Genomic DNA, 26,769 nt, shown 5'->3' on the forward strand with positions numbered 1-26,769 from the left:
GACTTGGCAGAAGAGATCCTGTTCTGTAAGAGATCCCTACACCTGGCCACCTGACTTCCTATCCTACAAAGCTCCCTCTATATCAGCCTACAGCCCTGGCCATGCCTGCAGGAACCTAGGAAAAGCTGGCGGACTGAGACCCAGGGAGAGGAATGCAGGGAGGGTCTTATAGCAAATTCTGGGAAGTGGTGGCTATTGAAAGAGATATTGGGGAGGAGAAGATAGAGCTGGGAGAAAAGCAAAAGCACTTCCACCCAGGCAGCAGCTGCTCCCAAATATGTCACAACTCATCAAAGAGGCAGAAATAGAAGCTGTCCAGGGAGTAGGAGGGGGTGGGGTGGCATGCTAGGACTCTTAGCCCACAGGGAGGAGAGAATTGAGCGGCTGGAAGAGAAGGGGGACAGGTGGGGTGTGCTGTTAGAGACGAGTATGACACACACATGCTAGGCAGTTCTAGGTAGGCTGAAGTGGGTCCACAGAACATCCCAGTTGTCCTTCAGTGAGCTTGAGTATGGGAGCAGAGCGGAGATGGGAAAAGGACAGACTAGCCAAGGAAACCTGCCTGCTCTGACGCTATGAATCGATCTTTAGAGCTGCATCTGATTTAAACACTCAAAACAGTCCTTCTACCCCCATCCCAGGAGTACTTCCTCCAGCCCCACATGCTGTGTCAGAAAAAGAATGTCACCTCTCAAAGGGCCACTGGACTCATTCAATCCAGCATCTTGATTTACAAACAGGAGAGTTCAGAAATGGGGACAGTAACGTGCCCTAACTCCGTATCTAGGGTTCCTTCTTCCTCTTTCTCTGAACTGTCTCAACTGGGAGCTGAAGGTCAAGCCCTCACAGAAGCATGAACTACTCATAAGAAATCCTCACCTATATTTTCCCCAAGTTCCTCAGGTTTACACTGCCACGTACTCTGCTAAGCCCTGTTTTGCTTATTTTAAAAAGTAGCTCTGCACTTTGTGTCTACCAACCACCTCTCCATGACCCTCACTTCCTGAGGACCCTACCACCTCCAGACCTGCACTTCCCCACCCCAACGCCAGAGATTCTTGATGAATGAGCCTGGCCCTGAGCTCCAGATTCCAGGCAGGGACGGATTTCCCAGTGGTAATTTGATGCTCAGTTCTCAGTGGAAACAATGTGCTGTCTCCGGAGGCCTGGAGCCCTCCCCTCCCCCTCATTTCTCCACCATGACTCCCATCTGCATCCAAACCTCTCCTCCTTTCTTAAGACTTCAGGATTCCCCCTGGTCTTTCCAGCCAATTGTCTCACCCTTCTCTTGTGTCTTCTATTCATTTCTCCATCACTACCTCTCCCAATAGCTCTCTAAACACTCTATTTGAAACCTAGAGCACCTCCCATTCCCTTGCTGCCTCCCACCTATAGCCTCAGGCTTACCTGGAAAACATGTATTCACAGCACACTTCTTCACCTGTCAGCCTCAGAGGGGGAGAGGAGGCACCTTCATTCAGCTCCGAGGACTAAACTCAGGCTAAGAGCCAACACCTTTCACACTTCTGACGCTAGTGCTCTGTGCACCCGATATATAAAAAGAATAAGGTGCACTAGCTAATTTTTAGACTACCTCACCGTTTGGACATTCTATGATTCTGTGATCTCTTCTCACCCTGCTACAAAGTCCTAAAAATAATGCTGATTGGCATGCCATGTTCTTGCATCTAAGTCCTATTGAAATGCACATGTATTCTGCCACCCAGCTCCCACCTGGTCCTCATTCATAATACCAGAGAACTAGCCTAGGCAAACAAAATGTGGGGCCTGTCTGGAGAAACCAGAGGCTCCCACCCTTCCAGAACCTCCTCCTTGATCCTTTATACCTACGCATGTGAGACTCTGGGATAGGAAACTTGCTTTGATGTAAGTCAAGCAAATTAGCAGCCTAGGTCAGCCCCGCTGCGAGGTCAGTAGGGACTGGAAGATCCTGGGTATCAGACAGCTGGGACTGGGTATGCAGCAGATGCAGAAACAGAGTCAGGAGCAGGTGAAAGGGATCTCTGAGCATTTTGAAATTCAACCAGTACCATGCAAATGAGATCAGCCCAGCATGCAAATAGACAGAATCAAGCTGAGACAGTCAGGGTAGAGGCACAAACAGCCTGGCTCTGGAGCCTTGGACAGGGACAAGGACTTCCTCTGGAGGAAGCAGGACTGCTAGAAGAGGAGGCTACAGTCAGAGCAGGGGGCCCTGAGTGCCCGCGCCAGCAGGGGTAGGGATTAAGACCTGACGCCCTGCTGTCAGGTTAGAGCTGACGGATCACCACTGGTGGCAGAGCACAAAGGCTGTTCTGTGCTTGGCACCAACGTGTTCCCATCCATCAGAGGGCGGTCAGCATGGAGCAGAGGAATATGCACGGGGGGGCCTCTAGGGGCAACTTTTCCACAGTTCAGCTCTGAGAGACGAACAAGGTGAGAAAAGGGCCAGTCTCTCCATTAGGGTTCTGAGGTCAGAGACACTTGGGCCACCCTAATTTCTCAGTCCTGGAAAGGTCTGTGCCTCACAGCTGGGATTTAACATAGTCCACAAGCCACTTACTTGGACAGACAGACACAAATACATCCACAGACAGGGATTCATTGAAACCCAGACACAAGGTCACCCTCATCTCCCAGTCCTGTCCTCACATTTGGTCAGAAGCAAGTGATACACAGACATAAGCCTAAACTCACACCCAGACTGAGGGCAGGAACTGACTTTATTTGCCACTCTTGCCAATGTCCAGTCTTGCCCAGGGAATGATAGAGAGTAGGCTCTCAGGAAACTGAGTTGAGCAGAGAAAGGAATAAATGAATAAATTCCTTCTCTGGATTATATTACGCACTGTTTCTAGCCTACTCTATTATCACTGACTTTGTATAATCATCTTCCCATGGGTGAAGTGAAGATGGCAGAAAGACCACGTCTTATTCACATTAGTGACTCTGACATCCAGCACAAGGTACACATTATGTAATCTTTGAATGAAAAAGTGAATGAATAACTGTATACACACATGGCATGGGGTCATGTTTTCCCTCTCTCATTCCTGTTGTTCTGATCCCCTGGAGACAACGAATACAACCAGAGAAATAGCCTGAGAGAGAGGCCAGGAGTGGAGGAGAGGATACAACAAGGAACGGAATGAACGTTTTAGGGGTGTTTCCATGTGCCAGGTGCCCTTTCATTAATACAGCAACGATTCCCCTAGCATGCACATGTACCATTTCTTTACCAGCTGAAACTTGCATCCTCTCCCAGTCGAGCCCACCCTCTTATCTCTGAGTGGCTTCTGCAGGTCTTCAGCACTTGGCACTGCATCATTTTCATGGTCTTCTATGTGGTCGCCTTGCCTCAAGTCCTTCCCTGCTGCCAGGTGGGCCTCCTCTCATCTTTGCAGGCTTGTCCAGTCATCCACTTACCTGAACCCTGAGCTCCATATAAGCTCATCTACCCAATGATCTACCTGCCTTCTTCTCCTCATCCAAATCCTACCATTTCTCCAAGATCCAACCCAGGGATCTCCTCCCCTTCCACAGAGACTCCAGCCTTTGGTGGTTTTGATTTTCTATAAACTGAAACATTCATTTGATGAACCCACTCATTTGCAATAGGTCATAACCCCATGTTTACTGCTGAATTAAAACATCTCTCTCTCTTGCACTGTAATTTAACATTTGCACAGTATCCATACTCACCAACTAGATAGTTCAGTTCAATTGCTCAGTTGTGTCCAACCCTTTGCAACCCCATGGACTGCAGCATGCCAGACCTCCCTGTCCATCACCAACTCCCAGAGTTTACCCAAACTCATGTCCATTGATTCAGTGATACCATCCAACCATCTCATCCTCTGTTGTCCTCTTCTCCTGCCCTCAATCTTTCCCAGGATCATCTTTTCCATTGAGACAGCTCTTCGAATCGGGTGGCCAAAGTATTGGAGTTTCAGCTTCAACATTAGTCCTTCCAATGAAAACTCAAGACTGATCTCCTTTAGGATGGACTGGCTGGATCTCCTTGCAGTCCACGGGACTCTCAAGAGTCTTCTCCAGCACCACAGTTCAAAGACATCAATTCTTTGGCGCTCAGCTTTCTTTATAGTCCAACTCTCACATCCATACATGACCACTGGAAAAACCACAGCCTTGACTAGATGGACTTTTGTTGGCAATGTAATGTCTCTGCTTTTTAATATGCTGTCTAGGTTGGTCATAGCTTTTCTTCCAAGGAGCAAGCATCTTTTAATTTCATGGCTGCAGTCACCATCTGCAGTGATTTTGCAGCCCCCCAAAATAAAGTCTGCCACTGTTTCCACTGTTTCCCCATTTATTTGCCATGAAGTGATGGGACCAGGTGCCATGATCTTAGTTTTCTGAATGTTGAGCTTTAAGCCAACTTTTTCACTCTCTGCTTTAACTTTTGTTAAGAGGCTCTTTAGTCCTTCTTCACTTTCTGCCATAAGGGTGGTGTCAACAGCAGATCTGAAGTTATTGATATTTCTCCCAGCAATCTTGATTCCAGCTTATGCTTCATCCAGCCCTGCATTTTCATGAGGTACTCTTCATATAAGTTATATAAGCAGGGTGATGATATACAGCCTTGATGTACTCCTTTTCCCAGTTGGAACCAGTCTATTAAGATCCTAGAAATAATCACAGAACAAGCTCAATTCTCCTGCTTCCATTTTTAGAGGATGAGGTCACATTGTTTAAGAGTGTGGCAGACCGGATCCCAAAAGGACAAAACAGTGCAATTTCTGGGTTTCTATAGTAACTTCAACATCACTCTTTTTCTCAGCACTCAGAATTTGAGTGTAAACTGAGGCAAGGGTTTTCTTTTTTCTTTTCTTGGTGGGGTGTTAGAAATATTAATAGATTCTTCTTCAGCCTATCTGAAAGTGAAAGTCGCTCAGTCGTGTCTGACTCTATGTGACCCCGTGGACTATAGAGTCTATGGAATTCTTCAGGCCAGAATACTGGAGTGGGTAGCCATTCCCTTTTTCAGGGGATCTTCCCAATGCAGGGATCGAACTCAGGTCTCCCACACTGGAGATGGATTCTTTACCAACTGAGCCATGAGGGAAGCCCAAGAATACTGAAGAGGGTAGATTCTCCCTTTTCCAGCGGATCTTCTAGACCTAGCAATCAAACCAGGGCCTCCTGCATTGCAGGCAGATTCTTTACCAACTGAGCTATCAGGAACCCCTCAGCTATCAGCCTATCTGGTCAGGATCAAAGCAAAGTTTACAACCCATAGCTCCTATACTGCCACTTTTTATCACACTAGTAAAACCAAAACCCAGATTAAGGCCTTGTTGCTTCCCCTCAACATGCTTGGGTTAAAAAAAAATGTCTAGCTATGTACCCTCCTCATCTCTGTTCCTTATCTCAAAGGACACATTTTTGGGATAGCAACATTTTTCTGCTCCTCACCATAGACAAAGAGAGGGTGGAATGCTGCATTTTTCAAGCTCTATTCAGATCTCACCTCCCCTGTAAAGTCTTCCCCAAGACTCCAGCACAGTTCCTCTTCCTCTTATTATCCTTGCCACCAGCTGGAACTTGTAATATCAGTCTCATCTGTCATTTGAGAAGAAATGAGGCTAAGTCCAGAGTGTTTTAGGGGACAAAAAAACTGGGATCAAAGGATAGAAGATTCAGGGTGCAGGCTGCAGTTTAAAACCCAGAAGGGCTTCCTGCTCACCAGTGGAATGGGCTGCCTTAAGAAGTCAGCAGATGTTGGACAATGGCTACCTGGGAAGGGGATTCAGGCATCAGGGGTTGAGCAGAACTAGGTGGCCAGCAGGGTCTACTAGATGGAAAGGTCCTCAAGGGTAGAGACACTGCCTTGGGCATCCCTGTGATTCTTCAGTCCTAAGACTGAGACTTGTTCGCTGCTGATCTCTGAGGCCTGCCTACTGTATTGGGATCATTGTTCCCTCAGACCCCAAAGCCTCAGCTGAGAGGTGATCACATACTGAGAAGCCCAAAGATTAAGCAGTCCCTCCTCCACCTGACATTTGAGATCTGTGTGGTATATATAAAGCTGATGGCTCAGATGGGAAGACCAGAGCAACCCAGCCAAGTGGTCAAGGAGAGGGTATATTTAAACTGCATTTGAAGGTCTCTGCTTTCTCTCCTTCCCTCCTCACCCACATTAAGGAGCCAGGAAAATCCTGGTGTCTAAATTGGGTAGGAAACAAGTTGAAAAGATGACATGGGAAGACAGATAAATGATTCAGAGTCAGAAAGGGAGGAGACAGAGGACTGATCTTGACCTTGCCACTGTGGGAAAGATGGTGATGTGTAGACTGTAAATTCCAATCTCTGCTCTGACGCTGGTCAGCTGTATTAAAGAGAAAACTTCCACTGACTCCTACCAAAAAGGAGAAAACAAGACCGAAAAATTCCCTTTGCCTCAGTTTATCCACAATCACATGAGACCTAAGAAATACATGATGCCAAAACTGCTTTGAAAACCTAAAAGTTGAATCCATCTGCCAATCCTTCTTACCCTGGAGTATCCATACATGTCCACAAACTGAAGTGCTCTCACCCTCTGGAAAGGGAATCTTTTGAAGAGTTTGATCTCACCAATACAGTCTGGGTAAGGCGCTATGAGGAAGCAGGGAGATGAATAGACTGACTTCCCACGGGCCCTTCCAGCCTAAACCTGCTCCTTCCTTGTCCTTCCCCCACCCCACCCCTCTTCTTTGAGGCTAGCAGCAGGCAGGCCGCCCAGCTAGGAGTAATTGAAAGGAGCAGATGAGGGGAGAATGTGTGTCCTCCCCCAGCTTCCCGGCCCCCACGGGGGCTGTCGAGAAATGAAAACTAGTCAGATTACACCCTGTGGCCTCCCTCCCAGTGCACGGGAGCCAGCTAGGGGTAGGCTGGCTGGGGCAGGGGCCGGGGTGGTGTGTGCAGGGGGAGAGGGAAGGGGAATCACGTCTAATCCACTGTAAACGTCTTGATGTGCAGCAACAGCTTAGAGGGGGGCTCAGGTTTCTGTGGCGTTGGCTATATTTATCTCTGGTTCCATGCCAGCGGGGAGGGTTTAAATGGCACCCAGCAGTTGGCGTGAGGGGCCGCAGGAGCTTGGGGGCTGGTGGCAGGAACAAGTCTCTTCTGACCCCATGGAGCTGTATGAGACCTCTCCCTACTTCTATCAGGAACCTCACTTCTATGACGGGGAGAACTACCTGCCTGTCCACCTCCAGGGCTTCGAGCCGCCAGGCTATGAGCGGGCTGAGCTCAGCCTGAGCCCTGAGGCTCGCGTGCCCCTTGAAGACAAGGGGCTGGGGCCCGCGGAGCACTGCCCGGGCCAGTGCCTGCCGTGGGCGTGTAAGGTGTGTAAGAGGAAGTCGGTGTCTGTGGACCGGCGGCGCGCCGCCACGCTGAGAGAGAAGCGCAGACTCAAGAAGGTGAATGAAGCCTTCGAGGCTCTCAAGAGGAGCACCCTGCTCAACCCCAACCAGCGGCTGCCCAAAGTGGAGATCCTGCGCAGCGCCATCCAGTACATAGAGCGCCTGCAGGCCCTGCTCAGCTCCCTCAACCAGGAGGAGCGCGACCTGCGCTACCGAGGCGGGGGCGGACCCCAGCCGGCGGTAAGTGGCCACCTCACCCGCCTGCCCGGGCAGGGGGCACAGGGGGCATCTGGACAGCCTCAGGGGACCCCATTGTGGGCTCAGTCAGATGGCTGGAGCAGGAGCCAGGCAGGGTCTTAGGAGGCTGCCGGATGCCTTTCCTTTGTTACAGCTGGACCACCCAGCTGACCTCCTGTGTCCCCGTGTCCTTTCCAGACAAGACAAAGGCAACCGGGAGGAGAGGCATGTGGAGGGGGTGGCACAGGCCTTTAGGAGGGGTCCAGAAGCAAGTCCAGAGTCAGCTGGATGGGGAGGAAGGTTAACCCCAGCGTCTGGTGTTAGGGCCTCAAAGGCAAGGTCAAGCGTACCTCAGAAGACTGCTTCGCCCCTTAGCCAACCCCATCCTGGGTATGGCCAGCAGAGAGGAAACCCACTCAGCCTCCCTCACGGAACCCCAACAGGCCTGCACAGAAGTCGGTCTAGTTGAGCCAGACACTCTGTCTCCTTCACCCCTATCCCAGAGTCAGGAAACCACAGAGCCCTCCTTAATCTGGGTGCCCTATAGGGGCAGAATCACCCCCCACCCCAGGATGGGTGCTGGGAAAGGCCTTGAAGCAGGGGTTCTGTGGCCAAATTAAAAGAGGTAATTTTGAAGATTCTGAAATAGGGGGTGGGCTAGGCTGGAGGGCTGCAGCTTGTGACCCTCCCTCCAACCCCATCACAGGCACTTCTTCTGTCCACTGGGACTGGACAAAAGAGACACTACCAAGAATGGTGGTGCCCTAACCCTGGGCCTCCATTCTGTCTTGCAGGTGCCCAGTGAATGCAGCTCCCATAGCGCCTCCTGCAGTCCACAGTGGGGCAGCGCACTGGAGTTTGGCCCCAACCCAGGGGGTAAGTGAGACCAGGACCCTGCTTACTTTGACTCAAATCACAGTTTGTCTCTAGGCCCAGTTCTTCCCTCTTCCCTTATTCCCTGCTCCAGTACTTTTCCCTCAGCCTCTCTAGGAGGTTTTTGAAACTAGGGCCCCAAATAGTGGGCTAGAAGGCCCTGTGCCTCTCTGAAGCTTTGACCTGCTAAGGAGCTGTCTAGGCCTCCTGCTACAGCCCAGCTGGTGCCTGGTGGCTGACCTTCTCCACAGAGAGGACAGTGTCCCTGCTCTGGGAATTGCTGAGTCAATGCTGCAAAACTGGGCCAGCAAAGGGCAGTTCCAGTCTCCCAGGATACACTATTCTGGCTCCACCTCAGAATAGCTGCTTCCAAATTCTAACTACATCGGGGATTTCAGAGGACACACTGGTGTTCAAACACACATACACACATGTGTGCACCTAGCATTAGGAAAGGCATGGGCTGTGGAATAGAACCCCAAGCTTTTCTCACCCATCTGTCCTGGAAAACTGTGCTATTCCAAAGAGTTCAGCCACTGACTCTGGTCATACAATCCTTTCATCAACCAGGTAACATCTTCTTACCTTCTCCTTATAGATCATCTGCTCCCAGCGGACCCTACAGATGCCCACAATCTGCACTCCCTCACCTCCATCGTGGACAGCATCACAGTGGAGGATGTCGCTGCGGCCTTCCCAGATGAAACCATACCAAACTGAGATTGTCTGCCGGGATGGGCATCCATGAGAGCCCCCCAAGCTGGCCACAGATGCCACCACTTCTGCAGCAGGGCTCTTCTAAGCCAGGCTTTCCTGATGCCAGGAAACCAGCTCTGGGGCTGACAAATGCCAGACTACCCCCTCCTCATCCACTTAAGGTTAACCTGCCACCCAGAGAGGGAAAGAATGCTCTCACTTAGCTGACTCCTTAGAGCAAGAGGGCAGTTCTGTTTCCAGGGAGATAAAGCAAGGGACCAGAGTGCCCCCTTGTGTAAGCCCTCTGGTCAGGGGGCAACTCAGGAGCTGCCCTTTGATCGTTATGCAGCCTCCAAATCCACTCCCTGAAAAGATAGCTTGAGATACGAAGACAGTGTCTTGACCTGGACAAACCATGCACATCTCCTGTTCATCTCTTCCTATGCCAGTGGCTGGGCTGGGCCTGCCCTGAATTGAGATGAGGGAGAGGAATAATCCAGTTCCCAAGTCACTGGGGGGGCCAAGCTTTTACAGTGAATCCTGGGAACCTTCCAGTAGTTTTATGTTTTGTTTTGTTTTGTGTGTTGTTTGTAAAGCTGCCATCTGACCAAGGTCTCTGTGCTGAAGTTGCCAGGGATAGGTGCGGGGCGGGGGGCAGGGGCTCCTGGGGTGATTAATTTTGTTAACTAAGCATTGTGTGGTTTTGCCATTGTTTTGTATATTTTTTTTTTTGCTAACTTATTTGGATTTCTTTTTTTAAAAAATAAATAAAGACTGGGTGCTAGAAGAGTGTCTGTGATATAGAGGGAGGAGATGACTGATGCTATAGCCTCTTCCACCTCGGTGGTCCAGACACGTTGCAGGGCCAGGGCTTATGAAGCAGATGGGGCTCCCAAAGCATCCGAGGCACCACACTGCTGGTGGTCACGAGGTGCCTGAACCCCTATTTCACCATTACAAAGGAAGCCATGTCTGGTTCATTGGCTGGGCAAAGACAAGATTTTACAGAAATCCTTGGGGGACATGCAGGAAATTTAATTCAGCATTCTGTTGCACTCTAGTTCATAGGTGCTATTCACAGTCTCCTGCACTCCATCCCAATAGGTTCATTCCCTTTCAATTAACTGAGAATGCTCATTTTCCTAGCACTCAGAACACAGCCAGCAGACAGGGGTATAGAGCTGGAATCTGTGGGTTTCCCCTCTCTAATTCCTGCCTCTCCTCTGGTGCAACATTAGGAGTCCTGTGAGGAAGTGGGAGGTGATCAAATCAGGGTGATTGGGGTCAGACACTATCCCTTTATTCCAAGCCAAATAGCATGCCCCGTCACCACACTCTTCTGATACTCCAGGCTGCAGGAGATTCTGGTCCCTGTCTACAGCTCAGAGGATGAAGCCAATTTCGTTGGGGGTGGGGGGCAAGGGGTTTATAAAGAACAATCAAAGGAAATGAAGCTAGGACTCTCTTCATATGGGATGCCATTTTCCAAAGACTAGCTTCCTGAAGGGAAGAAGGTGGGTGGAGAATTGAGATGAAGGATTTGGATAGAGATCACATAACGTTAACTGATAAAGCATCAGGAACTAGAATTTAGCTAGAATTTAGTCCATTCAGACTAGAAACTTTATTAATTCAGACTGCTTCAGGCTGTGTCTGATTTATTGCAAATTATAAGTTTCAGAATCATTACAGAAGTCAGGGGATTCAGAGTGCAGTACATTCCAGCCTCAGTTCTTCCGGGCCCTTCACAACAGACTTGACCCAGTTTTATCAGCCAGGTCCAGGCCCCGATGCCCCTTCTGCACTAGCTCCGGGCCCAGCTGCACCATCTCTACCACACCTATCTTCCTGACTTGTTCCTGGAGAAGGAAGACAACACACTGCTCCTGGAGGTTTCTCCAGAAACTCTGCATAAGCAACAGTGGAAGCAAGCCTCAGAGCAGGCTCACAGAATCCAGGTGAGAGCACAGAAGTGGGGGGGTGGGTTCCCCCAGAGCTCGCTCATCCCAAACCACCAGGCAGGGCTGGGTCTACTGGGAAGCATAAACTGGCCTAATCTTTCCCCATTTGTGAGATTTTCTTTTTGGGTTTATGTCACTGTGTTTATGCTGTGGACAGGGGTGTTGTTCCGTTTGCTGTTCCATTTACTGGAATGTTTGCCATTCCAGTAAACAAAAAATGTTGCCTGCCATCAAGTCATCAGACACTGTAGTGGCAAGGTGCACCCATTTCCTGGATGGAGAAAATAACAGAAAGCATTATGTGCTTCAGATACTGGCCCTAGACTGTTAAGATGCTTATGTAAAGAGTAATGTCAATAAGCCCCAACTCTTGCATATTCCCATATATAGAAAGGCACTAAAATCATTAATTTGATATGCCTGTTTTTTGTGATTATCAGTAATCTTTGACATTTGACTACATTTTTATTTTTAGCAAAAACTCCTATATGTCCTGGCAGAACAGTTCCTCAGATCTATTTGAGAGGCTCTCCCCTGGGCTGTAGTCCTCAGTAAGTTCCCCCAAGTAAAACATACCTTTCAATTGTTAGGTTGTGCATTTTTCTTCAGTTGGACAGTCTTACCTCCTTGGAAAGACTGGAGAGGAATACTTAGGTCACTGCCACAACTCTTAGCTCTCCGTGGCTCACTGCCCTTGGAGATGAGGAGGGTAACACATGTGGGTATTGAATCAATATTCATTCTCTTATTATCCACCGCAAATATCAAACTACCCATTCAAGGGGTATCTTCTCCCATCAGATACATTTCCTCTGGCCCTCGCACCTTCCAAGCTCCTAGGGCGATACAATCCCACCGCCTTCAGTTGCCCAGTAAGTGGTCATGGTCTGACCAAGAGAAAGGCACTCATCGCTACTAAGGAACTGATAGGTTCTTGGGTTGCTGGATAAGTTTATTTTTTCTCAATTATCATTTCAATTGGAATTTGAGGTTGATATTCATAATCTTACAAATGATCAGTTCTCAGCAACGGCTATTAGGGTTGATTGTCAAGTATTGTCATTGTATACTTATTTCTTTCTCAGTCTTTTAAGTCCTTAAGCCTCCCACCTGGAAGAAACAATTTGCTGGAATTTCACATATGTGAGCATTACTTTACTTTGAGCATTCTTTGGCATTGCCTTTCTTTGTGATTGGAATGAAAACTGACCTTTTCCAGTCCTGTGGCCACTGCTGAGTTTTCCAAATTTGCTGGCATATTGAGTGCAGCCCTTTCACAGCATCATCTTCCAGGATTTGAAATAGCTCCACTGGAATTCCATCACCTCCACTAGCTTTGTTCATAGTGATGCTTTCTAAGGCCCACTTGACTTCACATTCCAGGATGTCTGGCTCTAGGTGAGTGATCATACCATCGTGATTATCTGGGTCATGAAGATCTTTTTTGTACAGTTCTTCTGTGTATTCTTGCCATCTCTTCTTAATATCTTCTGCTTCTGTTAGGTCCATACCATTTCTGTCCTTTATCGAGCCCATCTTTGCATGAAATGTTCCCTTGGTATCTCTAATTTTCTTGAAGAGATCTCTAGTCTTTCTCATTCTGTTGTTTTCCTCTATTTCTTTGCACTGATTGCTGAGGAAGGCTTTCTTATCTCTCCTTGCTATTCTTTGGAACTCTGCATTCAGATGTTTATATCTTTTCTTTTCTCCTTTGCTTTTCACTTCTCTCCTTTTCACAGCTATTTGTAAAGCCTCCCCAGACAGCCATTTTGCTTTTTTGCATTTCTTTTCCATGGGGATGGTCTTGATCCCTGTCTCCTGTACAATGTCACAAACCTCTGTCCATAGTTCATCAGACACTCTATCTATCAGATCTAGTCCCTTAAATCTATTTCTCACTTCCACTGTAAAATCACTGCAGATGGTGATTGTAGCCATGAAATTAAAAGATGCTTACTCCTTGGAAGGAAAGTTATGACCAACCTAGATGGTATATTAAAAAGCAGAGACATTACTTTGCCAACAAAGGTCTGTCTAGTCAAGGCTATGGTGTTTCTAGTGGTCATGTATGGATGTGAAAGTTGGACTGTGAAGAAAGCTGAGCACCGAAGAATTGATGCTTTTGAACTGTGGTGTGGGAGAAGATTCTTGAGAGTCCCTTGGACTGCAAGGAGATCAGTCCTGGGTGTTCTTTGGAAGGACTGATGTTAAAGCTGAAACTCCAGTACTTTGGCCACCTCATGCGAAGAGTTGACTCATTGGAAAAGACTCTGATGCTGGAAGGGATTGGGGGCAGGAGGAGAAGGGGACGACAGAGGATGAGATGGCATCACTGACTCAATGGACGTGAGTTTGGGTGAACTCTGGGAGTTGGTGATGAACAGGGAGGCCTGACGTGCTGCAATTCATGGGGTCGCAAAGAGTTGGACACGACTGAGCAACTGAACTGAACTGGACATGTGTGAATGGCAAAGTTTTGTCAAACTGGAGCCTAGACTCACTTATTATTTTCACAGGGTAAACATTTGTCATCAAAGAATAGAGACTTTCTTAAATTAACAAATACTTAACTTTCACACTGAATTACAGATAAAACTCCAATTAATGAGTAATGAGTGATAGTTCTTTAGGGAAATTAGCTTAAATTTGGTCTCCAGTGGAAGCACCTGCAATAAATCAAACAGGCTTAATCAAATGCTGCCTAATAATGAACTTTAAGGAATCTGCTAGAATATAAAGATAAGAATTATTTGAAGTCGATATATGAATTGACAGTGTGTAGAGAGGAACTTCTTGGAGTGTTTAGATAATTGGTGTGAACTGTGAAACACTTAGAGTACTATTTGCTGCACTTTAATAAACATCCTTGGGTATCTAACTTCTTAGAGTAACCTAGTTGGCAGTGAAAACTCTGCCGGTGGTTGGACCAGCTGGAGAGGGAGGTAAAGGAGGTACAATGGAGGGTGAGAGCAGAGAAGCCCCCTCAGTTCAGTTTTACTATTTCTGGTTAAGAGCTAACACGTCACGTCCCCTGGCCTTGTCTGAATTCCTGGCTTCTGGGCTCCAGGCTAGGGCTGAGACATCTGGATGTGAGCTAAGCTCAGGAAGAACTGAAGGGGTTGGGCTAGGGTCATGGCTAGGGCGTACCACCTAGACCCAGATGGGAATCCCAAATGCCACAGTGATTATGGCTGTGCCTCACCCCTCAGCCACATGCAACCACCAAATCCAGATTCTCTGCCTCTCACTATGCTGGGTACATTCCTAAGAGGAGCAAAGAAAAGTGTTCAAGGGAAGAAACCTAGAGTCACCTTTTTCACAAATGCTGAGAGAAACATGATGTCAGGGTCTCATCTCAAATGCAGCCTGTCCAATGTCAAGTTCACATTTCCACATAAGCCTGTTTCATCTACATTTCCCACCTCAGTGGATGGCAATGTTGGGAAACAGCAATTTTCCTGAAATCCTTCAGATATCACTCCTTTAGCCAGATGGTCACCAAAGCTGGTCAAGTCTACCTTTCATCATTAAGAGGGTAGTAGGGGACCCCTAGAGGCTTGCAGGCACTAGGCCAGCAACTTCCCTTGCCTGTTTGGCCACCCGGAATCAAAGGTTGCTTTGTCTTGCTCTCATCCTGCCATCTGTGCCCACGGACTCTGCCATCATTGGTGGAATGGTTCCCCTTGAAGATTCAAGGGACTGCACCATTTCAGTAAACAAAGAAAGAAGTCTCCATGAAGAGCAGAGGAACCGAGTGCCTTAGGAGTGGCAGAGATGAGAGTCTGAGAAAGGCAGCTGGGCGGGGTGGGGCGCTTAGCCTCAAGGTAGGGGCTCACGCTTACTCAAAAGAAGCGCGTATACTGGTGGTGGGTCAGAACTTTTAACAAACTTCTACATAGCTATATCATACCAGTTACATGGTCTCAGCTTTACAATTTTCTGTTCTATAAAATGGTGATGATGATATATCACAGGGTTGTGAAGATTTAATGAGCTAATACATTTATCATGCTTAGAACAGTGTCTGGCACAGAAAAGTTCTCAATTTTTAGATTCAATAATAATCCTCATAAAAACCCTCTGAGATAATGTTGGCTCACTTATTCATTCAAGTATATTCATCTAGGGACACATGAGATCAACGGGATTCACTTAAAGGAGCTTCCTCACAGCCCTGTGGGAAAGACTAGAGGACAATGATGAGGCAGCATCGTGGTGCGCACAGAGCACCCGGGTCAAAAAGGGTTGCTGGTTACCTAATTCTGCTAAGGAGAGGCAGGCAGTGCCTCCCAGGTGACGCTTGAAGTGGGTCTGGAAAGTTCACAGCTCCAAAGGCAAGAAACGTATTTGTGCTGCCTTCTGGTGACCGGGCTGGATAGACACATTTCTGAGTTAGGCTGACTCAAGACTGGTGACAGGGAGAGAGGGTACAGGAAAAAGTCACGATAGCCTCTTCTCCTGCCCCAAGGACTTGGATCTCAGATCTAGAGGTGCGGCGGAGTTGCTACATAAGTGCACAGCAGAGTGATATGACTGAAGGGTGTTTAGGATAGATTTACTTATCCTCTGGCATCAGTGTGAAAGGCTATGAGGATAGTGAAGCAGGTGGGTACAGAGGAAGAGAAGGAAATAAACCAATCCCAGCAGTTAGGACTCCTCACTCCTTTTCCTATACTCCCTTGGCACAAGTAACCCAAACATTAACCTATCAATTCCATGGTTATATAAGTAAACAGAAAGTTACTAACTACAAGTTTGAAAAACTCTGATATTTACATTCCAGCATACAACAGCCCTTAGGACTGTGGAATAAGCTAGATGCATCAGGTAAGTTTGAAGTTTAAAAAAAAAAAGACTAGAGCCATGTGTATGTTGTCTCAAGACCAGTTTATTTATTGGTATATACACACCCACACTCAACACTCATACACACCCATCCGCCCATTCTTGATGCACTGAGCCAGTACAGTGCTGAAAAGGGACCTGATAAGACACAGAAAGCTGACAGGGGGATGGGGGAGGGTATGGGTCACTGGTGACTCTCCAGATAAAAAGTATATTGATGGTAAGGCAGAAGATACACCAAGACAAGAATCTTCCATCACTGTATGCATAACCTCACTGAAATACCTCCCAGGATACCCTGAACAGAACTGGATCCTGCTAACTGCTGCCTTATGATATAACCAATTAAGATAGGGTTAAGTTGCAGAGGAGAAGATGGGACTGAATTTCCCACTTAGCTAGCCCATCAGAGTTCCCTGATGGAATCAGATGGCCTTATGGTCTCTGACTGTGAGTTCATCAATCACAGGAATCTGGGGCTCCTCCATAATCTTAACATCCATTACCCAGAGACAGGGGCTCTTTCTCTCCATCTGACTCGTTTTCTGCTCAAGAACTCCTCCAGCTCCATTGCCAGTGGCCTGACAGACAGGAAGGGCAGGTGAATATCTTGTCCAGACACATGGAAGCCCACCCAGCCCCACCACTCTGCAGCAGAAGGCTGTTAAGTGTGGCACTGCCCCAGGCTCCATCACTCCTTCTAGACGGGATTCTCTGACCCTTCATCTGACCTGCTAGCCTAGCCCCTACTCAGACCCAAATCAGCTTGCAAACTAGTTGCTCAGCCCCCTGAAGGTTGGCACTGCACTGGCCCCTCTCCAGGTAACATGCCCCAGGTACGTTTCCTCTCTTCTCACTAGGAGAAGCTCTGGGTTCCATCAACTCACCCTAAACTTGGGTTCCAAACACTTCCAAACACCTTGGCAGGAGAAGTATGTGGATGAAGGAGAATTTATTGGAAATGACATTCCTACCAAACCAGGATCTATATCCTTCAAGCCTAGACGCAACCACGCTGTTGGGGAAACCAACGGAAACTGGGCAGGTCTCAGGAATTTCTGGAGGCAGCTCCTAAACACCAAAAGCACCTTGAACAAAGAGTGACCGTTTGGGGACAAGCAGGTGAATGACAGTCTTCAACAACACTGGATTTCCTAGACCTAGGACATGATTCACTAAAGGGGAAGCTTTATTTTCTTGCTAGGAGATCAGGGGAAGGAAGCCTCAGATTACCTTTTTCCCAAACCAGATTTTAAGGTCAGTGTATTAATATATACTCAATCCACTCATTAGGTACATTTTTGTAGGGCTGGGGTTATCAAAGAAGTGGGCCAGAGGAGGACAGCAAGGGAAGAAATACTGGGAGCACAGCTCGCAGTGCATGGTTAGCTCTGTTCTGCCCCAGAGCCAAGATCCTTCTCCTTCCAGACCAGCAGCAGCTCTACCCTATAGCTGGGGCAGGAGGTAATTCCCACTGCTACTTGGGCTTAGAGCTACCGCAGGACATCAGCTCTCCCTCTAGCTGACCTGCCTGCAACCTCTCACTGGGCAGGAGGGCTGAATTTCCCCACGCTTATGCTTGACGTTTGGGATTCAACTTAAACCAGGGCCTAGAATCTCCACCTGAGCCTCCCTTCTTCCCAGGTTCATCATCCTGAGAAAGAATGAGGCCGTCTACATCTCCCAGCCCCCAAAGAGGTCCTGAAGGTGTGGCAGCAGCTACAAGGTGCGGATGAGTCGGGGGAGAGAAAATGGCGGGAGGGGGGATGCCAAAAGCAGACGTAGACCATCTAGTGCAACCAAGAGACGGACAGAAACCAGAAGGCCCAATAACCCAAGCAAGGAAGTCTGAAGCGCCCTTTCTTTGGAAGGGCCACCCCAGCCCTTGGTTCTGCACCCTGGTCTCCGGTGGAGTGAGCGGTCCAGACCTGTTAGATGCAGAAAACAGAAGGCGGAGTCCATGTATCTCCGGCTGCCTTCCTCTCCCTGCCGCAGACCCACAAGCATGGACGACCTGGCTGCCTCACACCACCAGGAGACCCAGACAGATCCCAGAGAGCCTTACAAGGGACACACAGTGGACTTGGGGTAGCGGGATGCTGAGGGGTAGACAAGTATATTCTGAGAGAGGAGACTAGGAGCCCTGGGAGTAAGGGGAACCAGCAGGACCGTAAGGGCTATCCGAGCCTGTGAAACCAAGCAGGAGGAAGCTGGCCTTGCGGGGCTGTGGCTAGTCCCGGAAGGCGGAGAGCATGTGTCCGTAGAGATAGTGGGAGCGAGCTGAGAGAGAGAGAGAAAGGCATTTGCGCAGTGAGTTGGGAGTGACCCCCTGGGAGACGGGTTGCAAGGTATCTGCGGCGTGCTTGCAAGCTCGAAAAGCCCAAAGCCTGAGAAAGCAGTAAGGGCAAGCTGAACAGTGGGCGCGAGCAGCGCTGGAGCAGCAGGGCCAGCCCACCAGCCATGGGCGCAGGGAGGCCTCGAGCCGGCGGACGGCGGGCGCGGAGCGCCTGCGCCCCGGGCCCAGCCCCCTCACTCTGAGCCGCGGGCACAGCCGCAAAGGACCCGGGGCGGGAGGCGGGCTCAGCAGGAGTAGGTCCGCACTGCTGGGGTCTCCAGTCTCCGCGCCCCTGCCGTCCGGGCTAGGAGTCGACAGCCGCCGGGGAACACAGAGCGATGGGTTAGTGAGCGCGAAGGTCTCAGGTGGGGCCCTCCCGCCCGCGGCCGCGTTAGCAGAGCCAGCCCTGAGCGGCGCGCCCCGCCCCGCCTGCCGCTCACCTTCAGGCGTGATCTTCTTCCGCGGGGATGCTGGAGGCGGCACGGGCCCCACGGTGGACGCGCGGAAGGTTGCCGGGAGCGTGTCGGCCGCGGCGCTGAGCGAGGCGCGGCCGTGGGGGTCCCGCGGGCGGAAGCGTTTCCTCCAGGAGGGCGCGCGGCGTAGCGCCTTGTCTTCCCCCTGCACCGGGGGGCGCGCAGAGGCCCGGGGCTAGGGCGCTACGGCCGCCCTTCGTCCCTGCCTGGGAGGGCAGGTAGTGCCTGTTCTAGGGGCACCTTTCCCTTCAGAAACAACGGAGCAAGGTCACGTCCCGTTTCCGGCCCTCAGCCTTTCCCTGTGGAAAATGACTGGACGAAGCGGATGGCTCCAGAGAGCCCTTGCGACTCTGAAGTCCCCTGTGTCTAGGCGAGGTGTGGTCCCCTCTGTTCGAATCTGACGTCCTGCCGTTTAACTCAGTTTCCCTGTCGCCTCAATCATCTCAAAGTGGGCTTGGGATGCCCAATGACCTTTAAAATATCCCTCCTCTCAGCCTCATGCATGGGAAGTGGTCACCAGCCAGCCTCCATGAGCTCCTTCCTGTCCTTCTGGAGACTCAATATGGCTGCAGGCCCAGTGTCCTGGAGGAGTGCTGGGTCCGGAGCCAGGAGACCTGGCTTCCATTTTACTAGCTGTGTGACCCTCAAAGGTGATCTCTCTGAGCTTCAGTTTCATTATCTATAAATGTACAGGCTGCCTATCTGCTGGCTCTGGGGAGAGCAGTGACAAGGTCAGGCAGATGGCCAATCTGAATAGGCTCCGCCAAAGAAGGCAGTGGACAGCCCCCTGCTATCTGCCCGCTGTATTGCCAGCCAAGCCTCCAAAATAACTATCTCTGCTAAAGGGCACCCAGAGCCATAACCCTACAGGATGTCCCTCTGCACAAGCCTCCCAACCCACCCTTAAGAGCCCACATCCACCCTCCTCGGCGGCCATGCCTAAAACCCCTCAACCCTTGTGTTGGCAGAACTGTCGCAGGTAGAGGGCTACCAGCGGGACTGAGAGACACCAACCCACCAATTCTCACCTCAACAACCTCTCCCAGCCCCATTAGGGTTTGCTGCTCCTGCCCCAAGTAGGGCAAATGTTCCCATCAGTACTTAGCACCATGTATCTCTGTCACAGCATTTTAAAATGTACTGATGAGATTATGTCATCAATTTATTTCTCTTCTCGTCTTCCTTCTCTCCCCCACCTCCACTTTCAAATTCTAATCTTCATGGGGCAAGAGATTTTGTTCTTTTTGTTTCAACCAATATATTCCCCAGCCTCTGAGTAGTGCCTGGGAACACTGTAGGTACTCAATAAATAATTGTTAAATGGCAGCTGGCCCCCTATGCACACATCCCATCCCTGAGTTTATGAGGAACTTTCCTCATCAGTTCTGTCTTCCCCATGACCCTACCCTTATCCTAGTCCCAAGACCCTTCTTTTCTGCATGCTTTCTCTCCATTTCCACCTTCAGACAACACTAAGGTCTTCTTTCTGTTTTCCTCCCCTGTCCTCTAAGTCAGGTGTTCTTTCTGTTCAGCATCTCCTCATTTCCCTTGAGTCCTGCTATCCCTGTACAGGAGAACTGGATCTAGCCCTCCAGGGCCTTAAAGCTTGAGAAGGGAGACCGAGAACCAGAACTGTCAGAGAACATAGTTCCAAGAGACAACCCAAGGTTGCTTATGATGTGCTAGATGGCTGGACAGGACGCAGGCTCTTGGATCTCCAACCTCCCCCCTGCTACTGCCCCATAGCCCCAAATCTCATATTATTCATGGGACCTGGCCTTCTACTTTAAGCTTCCTTTTAAAAAATCAGTTCTCTCCAGCCCTATACCCAACTGCATCCCAGAAAGACCACTACATTGCCAAGATAATATCACCTACTCAATAACTCCACCTCAATGTCTGAAGCCTGGTATCTCCACTTTTAGGAGGCAATGGAATGTAGGAAAAAGAATACAGGAATCAGATACACTTTTGCTCCAGTCTTGCTCTGCCACATACCAGCCTATGACTGTAGATAAGTTACCTGTGACAGCAAGTTACCTCTTTGATCTTCAATTTCATCTGTAAGATGGGATAATAGCCTGTCTCATGTGATTATTACTAGCATAAAATAAGATGTCTGCCATCACTTCACTACCATGCCTTGCCCCATGCCTGGCCCAGAATAGGCATTCAAAGACTATTTTTGTCAGGACTGAAGGAGTAAAGAGCTTTCTAAATTAGAAAGCACCATTCAAAGATTTATGAGAAAGCTATATCAAAGAAAGCTTAGATCCTAGTGTATGGGAAATAAAGGAAGGTCCTCCTTATAGGGGCATTGGGAAGATTCAGATCTCAGAACGGGGACACCTAGTGCGGTTTGGCAGTTTATCTCCTTGACTGAAATACACACACACACACACACACACACACACACACACACACACGTGTGTGTGTGTGTGTGTGTATGGTAAATAACATACTCCAAATTTCAAGGTACCTCTGTGAAGAAAACACCCCTTTACAAATTCTGTGTTTCTGAGTGTGTCCTATCTACCAAGGCAGAGTAGTCATTCCACAAACAGGTTTTATTCCTGTTAAACCCAACCAAGAAAAGATTAACTGATAAGTAGGTAACACTAATGGTGTCCCATAAGGAGGCGCAGAAGTCTAAAGAGAGGCACTGATGGGGTGGGGGTGCAAACAAAGGGGAAGCTGCACAGAAAATGGGGATCAGCAGATCTGAATCAAGATGGAGAAACTAAAAATAAATAGTCTGGGCTCTTTTTTAACTCGTTTGGAACCAAGGCAGCTAAGGTGGACCTGACAGGGAGGGCAGGCAAGGCTGATGATAGGAAAGTGAGTAGGAAGGTGGAAGGGGAGAGAAGGCAGGCACTGAGGGGACTGTGTCCTCAGGAAACCCATGTGTTAGTAGGCATCTCTTACAGAAGTATTATGGCCAGAACTTAGGAGTCGTCCCAGAAACAGTCCAGCCTAAACTTGAGAAGAAGGCCAGACAAAATCTAGTTGGAAGGGACTGTTTCTTCAGTGACCAGGGCACATGAGTAAAACTAGAGGGGAAGCTGGGATGATAGCAGCCTGAGCCACGTGTTTACCTCACACTGAACTGAGGAACATGTGAGCAAATCTGTCACTGAATGACCTCAGCGTAACTTCCACCTCCAAACAATCACACTGCTGGGCGGGTTGGAAACTTTTGAACAGGCTGGAGATGTGCTTTGCTGACAACACTGAAAAGAGGAGGTCTAAGAGATACAGCCGGAGAAGGCAATGGCACCCACTCCAGTACTCTTGCCTGGAAAATCCCATGGATGGAGGAGCCTGGTGGGCTGCAGTCCATGGGGTCGCTAAGAGTCGGACACGACTGAGTGATTTCACTTTCACTTTTCACTTTCCTGCATTGGAGAAGGAAATGGCAACCCACTCCAGTGTTCTTGCCTGGAGACTCCCAGGAACGGAGGAGCCTGGTGGGCTGCCATCTATGAGGTCGCACAGAGTCAGACACGACTGAAGCGACTTAGCAGCAGCAGCAGCAACAAGAGATACAGTAAGAGGTATGATCCCAAAGAGATTGCCTTTGGGGGAAACCTCTGAGTTTCTGTAGTTAGGAGGTTTGGGGCACAGAGTTCGAAAATGCTAGAGGTTCAAGGAAGGAGCTTCATAGAGACTTCTCTAGGCCTATTGCTAGGCCTGTTTCTGCCTCCTCAATCCCCTGACATCATCCCCATCCTCTATGGCTCTCCTCTTTTAGGTTACTCCACCAATCATCAACCCAAGGAAAGAAGAACTCATGAACTTCAATGAACCAGCAGTGACCACCAAATCTTCAAGGTCCCCAGTTAACAGCTAGGTACTCACATCATCCAGCTTCCGGTCTGTGCCCAAAGCCAACAGGTTGTTGAACTCTCTCTCCAACACTTGGCGTGCCTAGAGTGCACAAGGTGAGACAGGTAGAGTAGGGAGGGGCTATGGTTAATGACTTCTAATACCATCTTTCACCTGTTTTGTACGGAGTACAACGGTGGAGATGGGGTTCTCAGTTCATTTAACCCATTGGCCTTTGATACTGTTCCTTTAGGCCTGACCTTGGTGTCTGCCTACAAGTCAAACTGTAAACCTTAGGATTTTTTCATATGGAGCTAATTAGAAAACTATAATTTAAAAAAAAAAAACAACAACAACTATAGAACACATGGATGGACAGGCTTCACTTACTGGGGGCAAAAACCAACAGTTTGTCTATAAGGGAATATCATGGCATACTACCTCTCTGAAGGGGTAAATATGCATGGAGAACATGTATAATAAAGATTTATTTAGATCATATAAATGTATTTTATGAGGCTTCAAATAAAAATTTTAACTTAGGAGACTGCTCAGTCATGGATATGGGTACCCCTTAGGCTGTGTGGGGCATAAAGGCCTTCTGTAGGCCTCCTAGTACTTTAACTCACTAGATTTGAGAAATGCCAGAAACAAGGAAGTTTTCAAAATTGCCACCAGATATTTTTAACCATTTTTAATGAAGGATTCCATATTGGATCAGATCTTACTTCCCTTAATAGCTAAGCTAAATGAATGGGTCAGAAAAACAAGAATGGTTAGAGAGCAACAGAGGGGTAGCCCTGCTACTGTTTACAGATGTACTGCTATCCACAAAAACTGGATGTATGTACAGACAGGAAACAAGACAAAACAAGCCCATTTCTGAGTAGAAAATACTAACCATGGAATTCTGTGAGGACGGTCTTTGTTGGTAATGGGTAATATTTTTATAAATGATCAAAAAAGAGACGCACAGTTACTTTTCAAGTATCCAGATGACACTTCCCCTGGGTAGTGAAAAATGATTATGAAGCTGTGTAAGTGGGCAAGAAGGCGACCAATGAGGCTGGAGGTGGACAATCATAGAGATACTGCATTTTGTGGGGAAATCTCAGCTCTTCCTAGAGAATAAGGGGACTCTGCGATCCATTCTGACTGGTGGGGATGGGTCACTGTAAAGAGACTACAGGACACCCTGGGCTTGTGTGCTGCCATCAGCCCTAAAAGCCAATACACCACCAAAATTACGAGACAATTCAATACTACCTTGCACAAGCAAAAACTTGTCTGTTCCCAGAATAGCTTGTGCAGCTCTGGTGGTTGAATTTCAGAAGATATATGACAGCTGCAAACAGTCCAGACAAGGGTAGCTAAAATGATCAGGGCATGGAAACAACTCTATATGAGAAAGGCTAAAAGAATTAAGACCACTCTGTCTGGAAAGACAAAGCCTCAGACCCAGAGGTAGCACAATCAGGGTTTATGAAATGACAGAAAGTAGAACTAGTCAAAAACAAACATCTGTACCAAATCACAGACAATTAGGATGAGGCAGTTGTCCTCCCCAGGGGGAGCCCAATGTGAATTACATTTAGGAGAAATAAAATCAGGAAGTATTTTACACAACAGGTAGTAATTCTAGAGTCCATTATCCACAGGAAGTTAATAAGGTCAAACATAAATAAGTTCAAGAGAATTTAGTTATATTCTTAGATGATAGCTCCATAATAAATATGAAATGTAATGGAAGGAGATGTCTAATCTTTTGAGCTGTTGACAGGGAGACAAAGCCTTGGCATGGAGCATCTCTGGGCTGTGTTATTTGGTATATTTAGCTTTCTTAAACCTAGGGACCCAGGAGCAGATCCCTAGGATGGAAAACAAAGGAGATACAGGTTCTCTGGTCCTTTTGGGCCCTAGGGCTAGGTCTATTCATTTTTCTCAATGAATACTCAGGTCAGAAAAGCAAGTTGAGGAAAAGTCTCAACTGCAGTGATGTGGCTGGGAGGAGATGGAGGTGCCCACTGCAGGGGCACCAGGCCTGTGCTGAGCGTGTTCTGTTTGTGAGGAACACTTGTTTCCTAGGGAACTTGGTTATGCACAAGGACCACTTGGAGGTTTGAGGACATTTGTGATCCCCTCTAGGACAGGCCTCCCGCCAATCCATAAACCTATGCATATCAGAGGGAGAGAAAGCAAGAGGAAAGGGAGACCGAGATTGAGACTGATGACAAGTATGCCCACCTGGGTATTTTGTGTGGGTATCTGGAGAACCAGGGCCAGTGTGTTGTGGTCAAAGTTCTCATCCAGGGCCAGCAAAGCGCCATGCACACCACTCTCATAGAGGTTTCCTGCGTAGTCTCGGAGCCCAATAGACTGGACCCAATGAACTACCTGGTCATTGGTCCAGACCAGCACATCTGGAGGGTGGGGGCAGAAAAACAGCAGAGAGAGGTGTGGCCAAGGCCTCTCCAGGGACAGAAATGGAGGTCCCTGGACCCAGAGCTCCAGTCTACCCTGTTTGTCTTGGCTCCTACCCACTCCCACCCCCCTTAACTTTCCACATCTTCTTTCTGTCCTCCCTGGGACCTGAGCTCTTGGAGAACCAGCCCATACTACTTCATTCTTGCCAGCCTGCAGGTTCAGGCCAATAGGCTTTCTCCCCAGAGCCCCTGTATCAGGCATCCCCTGTCCCTAGGCAGGAATGGCCCTTTTCTTAGTCTTTCTATGTTCAAGGTCTCTCCTAAGACTTGCCTTTCTTTCTGGTCAAACCCCATCCACAGCACCAAGTTCTCTGAGCACTGTCTCACACCCTTGCATTTGTCTGGTTGGTGGCCCTGTCTTGTGTGTGGGGTGGGGGCTGCTTCTTCTCCAACAGGTGGCAGCATCCTCTGGGTGGAGCCTGTGTCTCCCTGCAGGCTCTGCCTTCCCTCTCAGATTTGGATCTCTGCTGTGGCACGGGACGCCTGTCCTGTCTTCCCTCAGTCGGAGGCAGGTTCATGCGGCAGGCCCTCGTACCCCCAGGCTGCTTACACAACCCTCAGAGGAGGCTCCATTGAGCCTGATAGGCTTACCCTTGATCTCATGCTGGCTCTCCTCCCGCCGCTTCTCCAGCTCCTTCCGGTCATAATTCAGCCTCTTCAGGCACATGATGCCATACTGAAGACTGGTTCTGCAGGCACACAGCCCCCCTGAGCCAGAGCCTCAGTGGGGTTGCATTTCAACCTCATCTGCCCCATATCCAGCACCAGTCACAGCACATCAAGACCTACATCCTCCAGCACAAAGAGCATCCCGGCCTGCTCCTTCTTCACGTTCCCCAGGGCTTAGACATGATCCATTCAAGGGTTACTTCCCTCTCGCTGCCTATCCTACCCATCTTCCCTCTAAGCCAGGGTGTGGGCTTGACTGATGAAGGAAACTTCTTTGAATGATAGCAACATGTCCTTCCCTCTCCAGGGTCTGAAATGACAAAGACCCCTACAGATACTCTTTTGTGTGCCCATTGCATTGAGTCCCTAAAATGGCCTATGGTATGACCTGCCCCTATACTGACAGCCCCGCTGTTCCTCAGACACTGCAAGCATGCTTGGCCTCTGTGCCTTGGGGCCTTTGCAGTGGCTGCTCCTTCCGACTGTGACATCCCTCCCCCTTAGACTGCTACATGGCTCACCCTCCTGTCTCCTTTAAGTTTTTGCTCAAACTTTGCTCAAGTTGAGTAGTTACCTTGTCCACCTGATTTAAAACTGCAACATCACCAGCATCACCCCCAGCCCATACTCCCAATCCACCTTAATCTGGTCTAATTTTTTTCCTACCACCTTTTATCTATTAACATTCTGCATATTTATAATTCCTTGCTATGTCTCCCAGTTACAATGTAACTGGAAGCTTTGTTTTGTTCACTGATGTATCTTAAATCCCTAGAATGGTGCTTGACACAGTCCATAAATGTAAACATCATAAATCCTAAATGGATTACATGAAATAACTCACATAAACTATTAAAGTACTTTAAACTGTACCAGGTACATAGTATGTACTCAGTAAAAAATGACTAAGCCAGGCCAAAACCCAAGGACTGTAGAAGGGACCCCACAGGCTATCAGTCCAAGTTCTGACCTAATGCAAGAGTCACCTCTTTAACAACCTTCTGA

At 48.6% G+C, this 26,769-nt stretch overlaps 2 protein-coding genes across 16 annotated transcripts in view; one reads left to right on the forward strand and one right to left on the reverse strand.

Moving 5' to 3' along the window:
* The first annotated feature begins 7,059 nt into the window (after positions 1 to 7,059).
* Positions 7,060 to 9,960, forward strand: MYOG (myogenin). The gene is made up of 3 exons (XM_006072412.4): positions 7,060 to 7,607; positions 8,399 to 8,480; positions 9,076 to 9,960. Exons 1-3 carry the CDS (start codon positions 7,062 to 7,064, stop codon positions 9,195 to 9,197), a joined length of 750 nt encoding a protein of 249 aa, XP_006072474.1. The 5' UTR covers positions 7,060 to 7,061; the 3' UTR covers positions 9,198 to 9,960.
* Positions 9,961 to 16,002: 6,042 nt separating this feature from the next.
* Positions 16,003 to 26,769, reverse strand: part of PPFIA4 (PTPRF interacting protein alpha 4) — a 55,070-nt gene continuing 44,303 nt past the window's right edge. For 10 of the 15 annotated variants that reach the window (XM_025277807.3, XM_025277805.3, XM_025277803.3 and 7 more), the window contains 5 exons: positions 25,687 to 25,784; positions 24,857 to 25,032; positions 22,646 to 22,714; positions 18,755 to 18,932; positions 16,003 to 17,907 (listed from right to left, as the gene is read on the reverse strand). In XM_025277807.3, coding sequence (XP_025133592.3) covers positions 17,699 to 17,907; positions 18,755 to 18,932; positions 22,646 to 22,714; positions 24,857 to 25,032; positions 25,687 to 25,784 — 730 coding nt within the window. In that variant the 3' untranslated portion in view covers positions 16,003 to 17,698. Of the gene's footprint in view, positions 18,260 to 18,754; positions 19,034 to 22,645; positions 22,715 to 24,856; positions 25,033 to 25,686; positions 25,785 to 26,769 lie in introns of those variants that run through there. The other 5 variants (XM_025277812.3, XM_044943333.2, XM_025277814.3 and 2 more) reach the window with 2 other exon arrangements.

Source organism: Bubalus bubalis, chromosome 5 (genome assembly GCF_019923935.1).
Source record: "Bubalus bubalis isolate 160015118507 breed Murrah chromosome 5, NDDB_SH_1, whole genome shotgun sequence".
Lineage (NCBI taxonomy): Eukaryota > Metazoa > Chordata > Mammalia > Artiodactyla > Bovidae > Bubalus > Bubalus bubalis.

Excerpts from the sequence above, each read along its gene's own strand:
- MYOG (XM_006072412.4), top strand. The coding sequence starts at position 7,062 with ATGGCACCCAGCAGTTGGCGTGAGGGGCCGCAGGAGCTTGGGGGCTGG. Across the intron at positions 7,608-8,398 it reads GGGGCGGACCCCAGCCGGCG|GTGCCCAGTGAATGCAGCTC; the intron begins GTAAGTGGCCAC and ends TCTGTCTTGCAG. Across the intron at positions 8,481-9,075 it reads GTTTGGCCCCAACCCAGGGG|ATCATCTGCTCCCAGCGGAC; the intron begins GTAAGTGAGACC and ends TTCTCCTTATAG.